General features: G+C 42.7%; 1 protein-coding gene across 1 annotated transcript in view; it reads left to right on the top strand.

The window, feature by feature from the left end:
* The first annotated feature begins 945 nt into the window (after positions 1 to 945).
* The window catches only part of NOSTRIN (nitric oxide synthase trafficking), a 59,702-nt gene continuing 44,282 nt past the window's right edge, over positions 946 to 16,365 (top strand). The window contains exons 1-3 of the mRNA XM_040441681.1: positions 946 to 1,065; positions 9,738 to 9,823; positions 13,889 to 13,972. Of these exons, the coding sequence (XP_040297615.1) occupies positions 1,021 to 1,065; positions 9,738 to 9,823; positions 13,889 to 13,972 (215 nt within the window). The 5' untranslated portion in view covers positions 946 to 1,020. The remainder of the gene's footprint in view (positions 1,066 to 9,737; positions 9,824 to 13,888; positions 13,973 to 16,365) is intronic.

Genomic DNA, 16,365 nt, shown 5'->3' with positions numbered 1-16,365 from the left:
GGGACTATTTGTACACTTCTACTAAGTATTTGTTGGCTGCAAATATGAGCTGAAGGTTTTTCAGGTTCGCCTGCCATTAAAGTGAATGGGGTCCGCCGCGAACTTGCGGTTCGCGAACATTTGATTGCGTTTGCGCGATCGCGAACCATCCTTGCCAATGTTCGTCTATCACTATTCCCCAGATCTTAAAGTGGTTTTCTGAGAGTATAAAATGTCCCCTAATATGCCGGGCCCCCCACATTGAATATACTTACCTAGGTCCCCGCTCTCTGCGCCACTCCTGGTCCCCGTATTGCTACTGCAGCTTCTCCACATGCGCAGATAAAAACATCCGGTGTTGAGGAGGAGCAGCCATTGGCAGGCGGGGACAGGGGTGAGCCTCCCTAGCATCGCAGGTGACGCTAGGGAGGCTCGTCCCCGTCACCGCCTGCCATTGGCTGCCCCCCCCCCCCGACACCGGATGTTTTCATCTGTGCACGGGAAGAAGCTGCAGTGGCGGTGCGGTGACCAGGAACGGCGCAGGGGGCGGGGACCCGGGTAAGTTTATTCAATATGGGGAGCCCGGCATATTGGGGGACATTTTTATACTCTTAGATAACCCCTTTAATCAGATCGAGCATCTGTGGGATGTGCTGGAAAAAACAGTCTGATCCGTGGAAACCCCACCTTATACTTTACGTGACTTAAATGATCCAAGTTACACTACCCTAAGTACAAACAGTTTACTTTATCACACAAAAGACTAAAGTCCGCACCTGAACTGGCTTCATTACAAGAATTCTAATAAGTTACTGTTTACTTCCACAGCAGAGCATACATTACCTGGCCCGGCTGTCTGATAACAAAAGATAAGCGATTTCTATCTGCAGTGAATTCACCAGCTGTAAAGTGACTATATGGCCAATAATTTTATTGCACCATCTCAATGGTATCATCCAACTGCAGGCGCCAAGTGACAACTACGTAATATCTCCCAGAATGCATCACTTCTTCCTCATCTCACCTTAACTTCTAAGGGCTATGGATCATCTTTTCAAAACCAGAGACCCGTTTGCAGGTTCTGCTGTAAGTAACTTAGTATCACTTTAAATATGTAAATATTTAACTTGTAAATAGAAAGATTTGTATCCATTCTCAAGATTTTTTCTATCTGTTCTGTTCCTGGCTGGCTCTCATGCCATTATCCTTGCTTGGAAACGGAACAATTGTATTAAACGGATATGTGACACAATCGTTACATATTACAAGACAGTTTGTAGATATCAGCTAACGCTGGTAGGCTAATAAACACAAACTCTCATTGAAGAATCTGTATAGCAGAGCTGAATTTGCTGGAGGAGTAAAAATAATGTTTCAATCCCAGGTAAATCCATATCACAGTGTCACAGCAGGCTGTGCCGTTGATAAACCTGGCCCTGTGTCATCTCTGGAATGCGTTTCAGTTCAAATATGTTCTCTAATGATCTGGTGCTGCGTCCTGTAGGAATGTTTTTTGTTTGTGTATGGAAAATCCTGTACCGTGCACTATATCTTCATTACCATTTTGCTATTTTTGAATATTTTTGTGGTAAATTCACATGAGACTTATATGTTGCAGATTTATTTTTTGTTGTGTTTTATGCCACATTTTGTGCATATTTTTTTTTTTATAACTTTACTTTTTTCATAGTTCTGAAAATAAATTCTTTCACGGTTAATATTTAATGACCTTTTGTAAATACCAGAGCATGAATTGCTTTCATCTCTAACAACCGAGCACTTGTATTTGTGTATGTAACTCATATGAGAGACTGTACCTTAATCTGTAGATCAATACTATTTGGAAATCATCATTATGAGAAGTCATCCAGGGGCCACAAGGTGGAAGTATAATGACGATGCTGCTCTTATTGCCTGATCTGTTCAAATCCAAAACAGCACTGACGACTGACCTTTAAAACCTAACCTTTTTAAAGATGTATTAAAATCCACACTTAGTTATGTGAATACCATATTACAGTAAACATAATATCACAGTGAAAAGGTACAAGCATTATTAAAATAAAACAGTTGCAAAACGAGTACAATATCATATTATTTAAGGCAGTGAGGCCCCTAATCTGTTAAAGCGGACCTTTTACCACTCCAGACATGCCCTGTTTAATAGCTTCATGCATTCCCTTTGTAATAACAATTCTGGAACATCTATTCTTATGACTCTATGTTGTGCCGTTCCTTTATTATTTGTACTAGAAGTTATGAATTAATTGCTAGCAGTCTGCAGTAAGGGTACAGAGGGGAGGTAACCAGTTGGGGTGTGTGACTGCACAGTCTGACAATGGCAGCACTGATTGGATAGAGTAAGTCTGTGCAGGGACACACCCCCAACTGGTTACCTCCCCTCTGTACCCTTACTGCAGACTGCTAGATATTCATTCATAGCGTCTATTAGAAATAATAAAGTACTCGTTGTACTCCATCTCTCATGGAAGTCTGTTACAATTTATGATGCTAGTCTTGATGTGATTGTTTTTTGCCAATGTCCAGTTCATTACATAAGGGGTTAAATTGTGCTGTATGCAATGCTTATATCTTGAAGGCTTCATACAGGGATTTTACGGTTAAGGCCCTAGCCTTTTAGAGATAGCTGCTGGGTGAGGGCTGGTCCCACCCCTTGGATGCTAGGTGTTGTAGCTAGTGTAGACTGTACAGCCAGCCTCTGAAGTGTGAGCAGCTAAAATTAGAAGTTGGTGTCTGTGAGAAGCAGGTGACAGGAATATGCTGAGCATGTGAGCTATGCCAGACAAATAGCAGCCAATAAACAGTGCTGGCATCTGAGAGAAGTAAGCTTTGAACTTTTAAGTAGGTTGAGGGCCATTACAAAGGGACAGTGCATGGACAGAATATCAGTGCAAAGTAATGCATGAATTTGAGCATGTGTGCAACGAGCCCACTAAGGCCACGCCTGGGGTATCCCTTGCCCCTTAGGAGGTTTCTACGAAATATGTCCCTCTTATAGAACAAGTAAATGTGACGCCAGCTGCGGTTAAGCAGCGGACGCACAAGGCTCCCTTTGTAGATGGTAATGTTGGTACCCAGAGGTAGGATTGCCAGAGTGGTGCAGGGTGGCCTACAGTCTCTGTAGATGTTATGTACACGTGTCAGGGTGTTCCTACCTGGATATCCGTGGATCCCAGACGTGATGTGGTCCGAAGCAGTGCAAAAGGGGGTAGTTGAACTTGGATGATGAACAAGTGGAATAAATAGAGTCCAGACTTGTAGTAACGTTGAACAGTTGCTTTTACTTGGCATAAAATGGTAATCCAAACAGCTTCCAAATAATATCTTGGTCATCAGCAGGTATTGGCTTAACTTTGGCAGGCAAATACTTCTTTGCAATAATCTCAGCTCTGCTATGCTAGCTGGAGTAAATAGGAAACTCTTCCTCTTCTGCTGGAATTTAAGTTAGCTATAGTCTGTAGTCTGGCTCTTACTTATAATCCTAGGAACTGCTTGTCCTGTCGTTGCAGTACCTCAAGCTCTAGATTCAGCTTGGATGAAGGCAATGCTGCAAGCCCAGGAGGGGACAAGGAACCATGTAGACTTCAGAGGAAGGGCCTCTGGGCCTAGCAGAGCAGGCAGTGCTCTGCTAGCCAGCACACAACCTCTCCCTAAGGAGAGTGGACTAGACACTGACTTCTAACTAACTAACTAACTCCTCCCTCTCTAGAGAGGGCTGGAAGGGAACAAGGAGGTTCCTCTCTAGGGAAGCTAATATTGCCAATGTTGCCACCATCTGCCACATAACCAGTTTCAGAAATAAATATGAACATTATTAGGCGATGACATAATACATTAGATGCTATACTTTAGCACATAGGAGACGGTAGCAAGGTGCCAAAAAGAAGTGGTAATGGAACTCCTGGACATTACATGTGGACATCACTGTATTTTTTTTGCAAAAAGAGTCAGGTGCCCTAACATATTTCGGAGACAGACCAGCCATCTGTTAAAGACTACACTCTGCAGTTTGGCATTGTAGTGCCATAGTAAAAGTGAAAAATTATTGTGAAAGAAACTTTGCATCCCTTGGCTGATTTGAGAAGTTTGCTTGTATTGATTGGGACAAGGCTCAGAGAGGCATTTATGGAACGGCCCAGACCCCTGTATACAGCCGTGGGAAAACTATTCATATAACCTTAAGAAAATGAACTCACCTTTGTAAGTGTCTGTGCGTGTCATCTGCCTAAAATTGCCTCAGTAAAGTACAGTTACCCCCAAATCAAGCCTCTTCATTGTGTTGTACCACCACTCTGCACTGGCGCACCATCATTCCTCCTCCAGTACTCCAAGAGAGCCCTTTTTGTGCCCCAAAACTCAACAATCCACCAACCCACTGAACATCATGCAGAAGATCCCAAACCAGGGTGTGTTCTCCCAAGAGGACGAAAGGGTGCATCCCTCCCATCACAGCACGGCCTAGGGAGCACCAGAGAGAGGACAGCTACAGTGACTACTACTACTCCTATCCTTGGCACCACCACCACTCCTGTCCTCTCCCAGCAAATAGTAGATCCTGAGGGGAAGGAAAATTATAAAGGAAGGCATGGATTCTAGGTATTTCTTATCTCTTCATAAAAGTGCATGTCCGTGTGCTGTCCATTGCACAAACAGACAGCACACGGTCCCATAGAAGTAAAAGGCGCTATTCATACCTTAAGGCATGCACTACATTGGTCAATGGCTCACGGAAAACAAACCTGGAGACTTACTTAGACTTACAGACCTCACTGTCATATATAAAATTTTCAAAATCCACGTGTCTGTTTGAATCAGCCCTTATTCCTCTTAATGTATAAACCATATGCAGTAAATTCCTAAGCTCCCCCTAGTGGTGGCTAAAGGCAGCTTTAATTTTATCATCTAACTTTATGCCTACAGTATGCATGGGATGTAGTGCTCTGTATCTGAAAAAAAAAAAAAAAGTTCCTACAGATATAAACATATATTATCCTGTAAAATTGTATAATATCCCAAACAACCAAGAAAAAATAAAAATTAATCAAAATGACCTTGGGTTCAACTTTTCCATTTGTATTGATTTTGTTACTCTCTTGCGATTGTTTGACTTAAAGGGAACCTGTCACTAGTGATGTCGCGAACATAAAATTTTCAGTTCGCGAACAGCGAACGAGAACTTCCGCAAATGTTCGCGAACTGGCGAACCGGGCGAACCGCCATAGACTTCAATAGACAGGCGAATTTTAAAACCCACAGGGACTCTTTCTGGCCACAATAGTGATGAGAAAGTTGTTTCAAGGGGTCTAACACCTGGACTGTGGCATGCCGGAGGGGGATCTATGGCAAAACTCCCATGGAAAATTACGTAGTGGACGCAGAGTCGGGTTTTAATCCATAAAGGGCATAAATCAACTAACATTCCTAAATTGTTTGGAATAACGTGCTTTAAAACATCCAGTGTGTGTATACGATCAGGTATGATGTTGTATCGATCAGGTAGTGTAAGGGTTACGCCCGCATCACAGACATTGACAGACCAAACTCCCCTTTTAATGCACCGCAAACAGTTCATTTGCACAACCGCAAACTCCCCATTTGCACAAGGTTGGATACCAAGCTAGCCACGTCCCGGTGATGTCATTGAAGGTTTCTTCCTCCACCCAGCCACGTACAACACCAAGGGTCCCCGAAAGGTCAATTGAATTGATTTTTCGAACGGGGAGATGGTTAAAAAAACGCTGGCTCCCTCCCCTTTGTTTTTATCCACGGTGACTGCGTCTGCGCCGTGCAATTTACTGTCACACCCGATATGAGTGGTATTTTCTGTAGTACTATTCTCATCAGTTTAATCCCTCTAACGTCCCCAATCTGGGTGCCATTTATTGAATAGATTTTTCGAACGGGGAGATGGTATCAGTGGTTGGCACTGGCAGTGGGCACACTACAGTCAGTAGAAGCGGGCCTGACACACACTGGCAGCAGGCAAGCAACTGAAATTACACTAAAGTGTAAAAATTAAATGCCTTATTTATCGGCAAGCTACTGTGCCACCCGGTATGAGTGGTTGGCACTGGCAGTGGGCACACTACAGTCAGTGGAAGAGGGCCTGACACACACTGGCAGCAGGCAAGCAACTGAATTTAGACTACTGTCTAAAAATTAAATGCCTTATTTATCGGCAAGCTACTGTGCCACCCGGTATCAGTGGTTGGCACTGGCAGTGGGCACACTACAGTCAGTGGAAGCGGGCCTGACACACACTGGCAGCAGGCAAGCAACTGAATTTAGACTACTGTCTAAAAATTAAATGCCTTATTTATCGGCAAGCTACTGTGCCACCCGGTATCAGTGGTTGGCACTGGCAGTGGGCACACTACAGTCAGTTGAAGTCGGCCTGACACACACTAGCAGCAGGCAAGCAGCTGAAATTACACTAAAGTGTAAAAATTAAATGCCTTTTTTATGCAAAGTCCTGTGCCAGCCGGTATGAGTGGTGGGCACTGGCAGTGGGCACACTACAGTCAGTGGAAGTCAGCCTGACACACACTGGCAGGCAACTAACCTTAGATTAAAGTGTAAAAATTAAGTGCCTTTTTTTTAAGCAAAGTCCTGTGCCACACGGGATGACAGGGGTGGGCACTGGCAGTGGGCACACTACAGTCAGTTGAAGTCGGCCTGACACACACTAGCAGCAGGCAAGCAGCTGAAATTACACTAAAGTGTAAAAATTAAATGCCTTTTTTATGCAAAGTCCTGTGCCAGCCGGTATGAGTGGTGGGCACTGGCAGTGGGCACACTACAGTCAGTGGAAGTCAGCCTGACACACACTGGCAGGCAACTAACCTTAGATTAAAGTGTAAAAATTAAGTGCCTATTTTTTAAGCAAAGTCCTGTGCCACTCGGGATGACAGGGGTGGGCACTGGCAGTGGGCACACTACAGTCAGTTGAAGTCGGCCTGACACACACTGGCAGGCAACTAACCTTAGATTAAAGTGTAAAAATGAAGTGCCTTTTTTTTAAGCAAAGTCCTGTGCCACACGGGATGACAGGGGTGGGCACTGGCAGTGGGCACACTACAGTCAGTTGAAGTCGGCCTGACACACACTAGCAGCAGGCAAGCAGCTGAAATTACACTAAAGTGTAAAAATTAAATGCCTTTTTTATGCAAAGTCCTGTGCCAGCCGGTATGAGTGGTGGGCACTGGCAGTGGGCACACTACAGTCAGTGGAAGTCAGCCTGACACACACTGGCAGGCAACTAACCTTAGATTAAAGTGTAAAAATTAAGTGCCTTTTTTTTAAGCAAAGTCCTGTGCCACACGGGATGACAGGGGTGGGCACTGGCAGTGGGCACACTACAGTCAGTTGAAGTCGGCCTGACACACACTAGCAGCAGGCAAGCAGCTGAAATTACACTAAAGTGTAAAAATTAAATGCCTTTTTTATGCAAAGTCCTGTGCCAGCCGGTATGAGTGGTGGGCACTGGCAGTGGGCACACTACAGTCAGTGGAAGTCAGCCTGACACACACTGGCAGGCAACTAACCTTAGATTAAAGTGTAAAAATTAAGTGCCTTTTTTTAAGCAAAGTCCTGTGCCACACGGAATGACAGGGGTGAGCACTGGCAGTGGGCACACTACAGTCTGTGGGCCTGCAGCTCCTCACACACAGGCAGGCCAGGCAACTGCAATATGTATATAAAGGAAAAAAAAAAAAGCAGACTAATGTTGCAGCCCTAAAAAGGGCTTTTTGGGGTGCTGTCAGGACGCTGTCCTTACAGCAGAGATCAGATGAGTCTTTCAGGACTGGAGTGGACACTGAATTCACTAGCCTAGCTATCGATTTCCCAATTAAATCAGCAGCAGTTACAGTCTCCCTCCTCTCACTAAGACTGCAGCTTCAGAATGAATCTAAAATGGATGCTGTGCAGGAGGTGGGAGGGTCTGGGAGGGAGGGTATGCTGCTGATTGGCTGGAATGTGTCTGCTGACTGTGAGGTACAGGGTCAAAGTTTGCTCAATGATGATGTATAGGGGGCGGACCGAACATCGCATGTGTTCGCCCGGCAGAGGCGAACGCGAACAAGCTATGTTCGCCGGGAACTGTTCGCCGTCGGATAGTTCGGGCCATCTCTACCTGTCACCAGTTTTATGGTGTCCTAACTAAGGGCAACATAAATAAGTGACTGATTCTCTTAGCAAAATGCTGGGTCACTTTCTTTAATTGACCCAGTCAATCTGCCAACATCTTGTATTGAAAAGCTCCAGCTGATAATGATGAGTCCTGAATATTCATGAGCTCCTGACTCTCCCCGTCTACCTGCTGCTGAATGACAGTTTGTTTCCATAGGAATCAGCAGCAGGTAGGCAGGGGAGTGGCTATAGCTCTGAATTAAATATACGCTGGACTCACTGACATCACGCTGGACTCAAATCAGCTCATTAGCATGCGGCATGTGGCATCTTTGTGTGTATATTATGAGATAACCATCTGTCACACCAGTAAGTGAATACATCTAAGGTACTTTTTAGTAGTTAATGATTGTATATAATTAGTTAGATTATAATCAAATATCCACATAACAGGTTCCCTTTAAGCTATTCTGTCTCCTCAACCTGAATACACAGTGGTATTACGCTGTCTGATCTTCGGGCAGTGTGAGCGCCGATGAATGATAATTAGGGATGAGCGAATCGACTTCAGATGAAGGTACCACTTGGAACCAAACCCGAGTTTGGGAAATGTTTTTTTACAGTAGAAATTAATTTACAAAGTTATTACCCGAAGTCTCGCAAAACTTCGTGAAGTGATAACTTCGTCTCATCTGAGCCAATACATTCTAATACTATATGGAGCGCTCGCTCCGAGCAGTATTCAAACAAAGTATTATGCAAATCGACTTCGGATGTTTCATCCGAAGTCGATTCGCTCACCCCTAATGATAATCATACATCAGCTCTCACTTACACCAGCCTTATTGCCGAGGCTGATGCAAACTTTGAATGAGAGGGGAACGATTGCTACAGCAGTTGTTCCCTCGTTCTCTTCTATAGATAATTGGCAGCTCATCAGCTGATCAATTATACAGGCCAGCTATTGGGAATGAGCGTTCATTTCGCCGAGAAAAAATTGTCCTGAAATCGTGCAGTCTAATAGGGCCTTAAAGGGGTCGTCTCTCACTTCAGCAAGCAGCATTTATCATGTAGAGAAAGTTAATACAAGGCAATTACTAAAGTATTGTGATTGTCCATGTTGCTTCCTTTGCTGGCTGGATTCATTTTTCCATCACATCATACACTGCTTGTTTCCATGGTTACGACCACCCTGCAATCCATCAGCGGCGGTCATGCTTTCACACTATAGGAAAAAGTGCCGGCGTCTCTCGTGGCTGGGACTGTGGGAGGGCACATAGGATGGTGCTTTTTCCTATAGTGTGCAAGCACAACCACCACTGATGGATTGCAGGGTGGTCGTAACCGTGGAAACGAGCAGTGTATAATGCAATGGAAAAATGAATCCAGCCATCATAGGAAGAAATAGGGATAATGACAATATATTAGTAAGGGCCTTATATTAACTTTCTCCACATAATAAATGATATTTGTTGAAATCCCTTTAAACTTTGTGGCACACAGCAGATCTTATCCCTTCTATCAAAATTCTCTAAGATGCTTTTGATTTAAAGTTATGTTTCTGTTTTAAAAGATATTCATTATAGCATAAAAATTATTTTTTACAGTATGAAAAAGTCTATCAGGACCTTAAGAACATCTCTAAAAATGGAGAACATTTTTGCAAAACCCTTTTGTCTGTTCTGCAACAGAGGTTAGTATGAATGCTTTATCATATGTGTTGAGCGAAAGTTTTGAAAAATTCGATTTAGCTACTTCGTCGAATTTCAGAAAGAAATTTGCTTCATGACAAATTACTTTGTCAAAAAGCGGATTTTTTCATTGAACCCCTCAGATGCCGCGTTCATTGCTGATTCATATGAATAATAGTGAGGGCTTTCAGGGGTTAATCCGTAAAAAAAAAAAAAAATCCTCACCTTATACATTTGAGCACAAAGAGTCCGCCGCGGCCATTTTGATTTTGAAGATCCGGGGGGCGGTGCGCGATGACGTCATCACGCTGGCCGATGTGGCGGTGTCATACGTCACTGTGCATGAGATTTTGCGCGGTATCTTCAATCAAGATGGCTGTGACGGCCTCTTCGCGCACAAATTGATGAGGTGAGTATGTTGATTTTTTTTACTGCCATTTCAGGGAAAATTGATTCAATACTATGAAAGGCGAGGAAATTCGGCTTCAAGGCGAATCGAATATGACCTGAAATTCGGATCGGAGCCAATTCGGAGTCAATTTGTGGTAGAAAAATGCACCGCAGCATCATTTACATGCAGATTTGTGCCATGCAAAGTGTGAACTTTGTAGAAGTTTTCTGCATCATAAATTCACATGCTGCAAATGTTATATCTGCAACGCAAATCTAATTTTTATGTTTTTCACAGCCCATCTGATACACATATCAGAGATGGGACATCAGTAGTGTTTCAGTCCTGTGTTGGCTTGTAGTCTGTAATAACTATTCACATACTTACCACTAGTATTTGTCAAGGGACTGCGTTGTAAACAGGACCTTACAGTTATATAACGGAGGAAATCCCAGACTGTTTCGTTTGTGTCTCTTCTACAGTGAAAACAAGGATGCGGCTTCAAATTTCCTGTGATTTCAGTGTTAATTTTTCCTTATCTAATCTCTCCCGAAATACATGGAATCTGGTTAGACCTCACTGCAAAGGGGTTGCTATCCCCATTGATGGGGCCCATGGAGATCCCCTTTAACACACTGCAGTCACTACTAGATCAATGATCATAAAGATGCACTCCGATGAAAAGATTTTTGTCCACTCCCCACATTTTGTAAGCAATCTGGTAGACATTGTAGTTTAATAAACTTACATATCAATTATTGATGTATTTTCACCCTCTGTTACTGTAGGTGGTTAGATCATGTAACCACCAATGAGACTCGCCGGATCCCGCAGCCCCTGCTGTATGGACAGGAAGTAAGATTCTTGATTCATTCCTATAAGTTCCTCAATGCCAGTCCGATAGTATTAATTAGAAAAAAACGACTTCCCATTGAAACAACAGGGGTGGCAGGACTCAGTCTCATGATATAAGTGCCAATAGTAATGGAGGCAAAGAAAATGCATCAATTGATCATTATGTAAGTTTATCAAATAAACTATGATGTATACTAGCTTACTTACAAAAAAAATAAAAAAAACACATTTTCTGGGTGTGAAATAAAAGGGTCTGTTTTTTGTTTGCTCCCCCCCCCCCCCCCGCCTAGAAACTGCTCCATGCAATTCAGTCCCACTCCCATTCTAATCTGGACAACCCCTTTGAGAAGCACAGGTAATTTGGCGCCCTCTGCTGATAAGAATAATCAGTCTCCCTTTATACACACAGTGTGCATGTCATTTAAAGGGAATGTGTCATCCGAAAATGACCTGCTGTTTAAATCCCTTTTTAAGTTTAAATCATTTTTGATGATGTTATTTTTATTTTCCATGTCACTTTTTATATTTAAACTAAAACCCACAATCTTGCAGTTTTCGCACTGGCCACTATGTCTAATAACTGGCGCCACTTCTTGCTCTGTGCTGATCACTTTACTGCAGTTATCTGCTTATCTGTCATTCTAATCCTGCCTGTAATAATATCACCTCTTTGTATAGATGAGACAGGATCCACCTTTCACAGTAGGTGATTGTCTTAGCTTAGCTATTCTGTCCTTGTACAATGTCCTCTGCACAGGTCACAGAGCACGCCTAGAAAACTCTCCCATGTAAGTTAATAGGGTCCCCTCCTGACCATTGTGTCTACGGCCCATGGAGCAGTTGTAAAGCAATTTTTTAAATGCTTTCTAAATACTGTTAACAACAGCTCAGGAAAGATGGCCGCCCTCACAATCATGTTCAGAAATATAATTTAAAAAAATCTACAATCAAAAAATAAAAACAGATTAGAAAAAAGGAGATGTGTTATTATCTGGTTATAAATGGCAGATAAACATTTTGGTGAAACATTTCCTTTAAGGTGACTTTTCAAAATAAGATGTCATATATGTGTACATAAGGAATAACGCTATATCTGGCCATTATGTGGCTTGTCTCCTGCATTGTTCAGCAGTTATTCCCTCTGCAGGACCAATCTCTAGTTGCCAGTTTCCCCTGACATAGTAAATGAAGATTTAATCTCATACACAACACAAAATGTTATAAGTCGTTACCTGGCCTGGAGCCTAAAGGGCCCATAGACCCCTGTGCCACATAAGAAGATACCAGTATTATAGAAAGTGCATACTGGTCAAGTTACACCTCTGGCTGGAGGGAAGGGGTTGGATGAAGAATTTTTCATGGGGACAAAATGGGGGGGGGGCGCTGTTTCAATTTTTACCTCATGCAGCATGAAGGCTAGGTGCTTCCCTGCCTCTGGCCACAAAGCACTGAGGAAATGGGGCCCTAACAGAAGTCTTGCACCAGGGCCCATGAGCCTTTAGCCACGTCCCTGCCTCAGAAGTATCAGTATGGAGAACATCATATGTCAGTACTGAGTAGCGTAGCTGTGAATCCACCACTGGCACGAGATAGAAAGCTTTCCTGGGCAATACAGCTTGAATATTTTCCGAAGCACATCTTGTTTATACTGGGAGATGTGCTGCTAACAAACTATTATTTTTATGTTAGCTTAAAAGATCCAATTAATCAATTACTCATATGTTGGCTGATTGATGGGGTGTTTAATCTGACCAATGATCAGACAACATTTGTGCTATGAAGAGAATTTATAATTCGCCTAAGCCAGTTTTCATGTGTAGAAATTCCATAAACCTTGTGTTTGTTATTTTTTTTTTTAATGCCATTACGACTAAATCTAGACGCCAGTGGCATTTCTGTGCCTCTCTTACCAGTTTCCAAAAAGGCAAGGTAGGGAGGGTGCGATTGGGCCCGTTGAATTTATCTTTTTTTAACTACCTTTTTTCTGAAGTAAAAGAAGACTGAAATCCACGGCAGCTCCGAGCTGCTGTAGATTTCAGAAAAAGGTGATGCTTGTGGCTTGTCACAAATTAGGGGCATCCTCCGACAGCGCAAGGGATATCAGAAACAGGTGTAAAATGCCAGTCTATTATAAACTCCCCCTATGTTCACATCTGCATTCTGCCTTCACTTTATAGCGGTAGACACAGCACGAATGGATCCATCCAAGGCAAAAATATTGCAGCGTTCTTACTATTGAATGTGACAAAATTGTTTTAGGGGAGTCTCTGATGGCTGTGTGAACAAAGCTGAAAAGTTACTGAAACATGGATAAAACAGCAAAAGAAATATGGCTATATGAACCTATATGACAAATATACACAGGATTGGACTTCTGTTGACTGTATGGCCAATGTTAACGTAAGGTAGAGTCTCCTATTAAAATGAAACAATACATAATAAGAACAAACACACAGTTAACGAGGATGTGATGGGAAATATACAAAGTCATCTTTGGGGGAACTTCTTTAGGAAAAGGTAAGGCTTGCAGCTGAGACCTGGTGCCTTAGGGGGTTCAAAGGGCACATCAAATGACACCAGTATTATAAATGGTTTATGGTAGCTAGTCAAAGTATTTGCATTGGGGCCTTGGAGTTGCAAGTTATGTCACTGGCAGGAGGGATTGTCCAAGCTGGACGACCCCTTTAAGCCCATGCCCATCAAGTTTAAATTTGATTTAATGGATTTGTATTTTTTAAAAGTCATGTTACATATGATATGATCTTTCTATTCATTTTAAATATATTTATTACATTTTACTCTTTCGTTGTCCTTATTACAGGGCTGACCTAGAGCTGAACTACGCCAAAGGACTTGAGAAAGTGTCTAATAAGCTGACCAAAGCTCTGGATGGAATGAACAAGAAGTAATGTATATGCATTATATATTAAGACATTAAGAATTGAAAACATTACATTGTAATTTTAATCTTGTACCCTCTATTGGGACAAATTGATGGACCGAAACGCATTATGACCCAAATGCTGGATTGGGACTAACCATGCAGCCAGTCTAAAACAAAGACTTTGACTTTGCTTCATCAACTTTATTTAGGCCTGCATATAAAGGGATTGCAGAAGCAAAAGTATGATTAGGGGCAACTCTATTCCTGTGCATGACAATATTCAAACTAAATTTTGGAGAAGCCTGGTTAAGAAAACTAATTTTCAATTACAACACAATAATGTTTTAGCCAGAGCAGACAGGACCAATACAGAGCACTCTGGAGGACATGGTATGTCCAATGTATTACATAGACATAAGCAAAAGCAAACACAATGCAACAGCACTAAATAATGTAAATACAATAGTGTCATACTCACTATAGAAAATGTTTTAATGCTAAATATTTTGTACAAAATTATACATCCCATCAATTGACCTGAGAACTACGCAATGCTCCATAACTAGACCTATAGCTTACCTGCCTCATCACACTATAGGACAGATTTAATAATCCTAGTCTAATGTTTAGGTAGTATAAACTTAAACTAGACAGTCTAAAAATGTAAAGATTTGTAAAACTGAGAAATCTGGAGAACCTTTAGGATGTCTACTTTAAAGGAGTTAGGGCACGGTTAAAGTAAACCAGACATCATATACACTGTGTATACTCATATTGATTGGCAGATATTTGCGTAATTTGGATGCGATCAGGTGGTTCTGAAGATGGTGCCATCGCCCTCTAAATTACGGGCAGTGTAATGATTACTAATATACCTGTTTGTAAGGTACCTCTTGAATGGAGGCTTGGCTGTGGCACGGGAGGTAGGTGTGATCAGATGCCCTCACATGATCAGCGGCACGGATGAAGGATGCGGTGACACGCTACTGGGCGGCGCGTTGACGAAATAAGGGAGGAGGTATCGGGATACTCTTCTCTGTACGCATTCGCCGTCATGTGACCAATGACAGCGACACGGTGGTGTGCCGTCTCTAGGCAACGCGATGACGTAATGGGGGAGGAGGCGGTGGAACACTCCTCCCTATGCTCGGGCCCAGTGAGAAACGAGTGGCATTTGGGCTCCGCCCCCAACTCTAGCTGGGCGGATTATTTAAACCAGAGCAAGCCAGCAGCCGGCGACCTCACATTGGATCCACTGGGGCACCGGCGCTGGTACGTTCTGGGAAGTACTAACCACTTGAGCAAGTAAGGTTAGCAATACAGGTAGATGCGATGGCTAAGATATATACTCTTTATTATATCTCCTTATAGACCACCACTGGCCAAGCCGGAAGATGGTGGGCTGCGGTATCATTACATGGACGCATGCAACCACCCCCATGTAGTCACCCTGGGCACGCATGTACCATAAGTACCATAATTACTATCCATGTTATGGTGCACATGAACGAATTAGTGCGACCACTGCTGTATATGATCGGCAGGCACTTTATCAGTGTATAAATGGACATGGTGCAGTGTTTAGATGTCTGTGTCCATAAAGGGATTATATCTATCCCCTAAATCTGTATAGGGCTGTGACCCTGTCTATTGTTTTTCTGACTGTATTATCCAAGAGTGTTGATTGGTAGTGTATGGCTGCAATGATTGACAGCCTGACACTGGTGACAATCTCATTTTAGTGTCATCCATGATGAGGAAGATTGTGTCCTATTCATGTTAATATTGATGCCTGTTAGGTTATTGAACTGTATATACCCTGATGAGCCCAGGTCATTGGTGTGAGCGAAATGCGTAGGGCCTATATATCTATACCAATAGTGTGTTTGGCATCGTAATGAACGGCTGTGCTGTAAGAATGCACCATTGTGAGCATTATGCAGCCGCCTAGAATGTTTATCATAGAATACCTCTTTTTTCTTACTCTAACGACATATTGGATCTAGCACGTATTTATATGGTGCAACAATCTGTGAACATATCTTTATTATTTTCTGTACTTAGATCAGGTCATTACCTAGGAGGCCGCGATCAGACCCAGCCCAATTATCATCGAACAGGGGCAAACTAGGGCGACACAGGAGGTTCCTGAACACGGGATCGCCCTTATCGGGGCGGCTATTCCGTTTTTTAGGCAGGAATAAATATCTTAGGGCCATACCTAGGGACAGGCCCAGTCAAGAAGTTATCATCCTGCCTATAATCAAGTATTCTTTAGGGATCTCATTAAGAAACGGAAATAATCTCTTCAGAGCACCAACCGCATGTCCACTTATAAAGTGTCGTTTTTTGTTTTTGTTTTTCTTTTCTTTGTGTGTTTGTTATAATGGGAGTTTGTTATTTTACACGTATTA

Source organism: Bufo bufo, chromosome 7 (assembly GCF_905171765.1).
Source record: "Bufo bufo chromosome 7, aBufBuf1.1, whole genome shotgun sequence".
Taxonomy (NCBI): Eukaryota; Metazoa; Chordata; class Amphibia; order Anura; family Bufonidae; genus Bufo; species Bufo bufo.
Note: the sequence above shows the minus strand (reverse complement) of the source record. Positions and strands in the feature narration are given on the sequence as shown.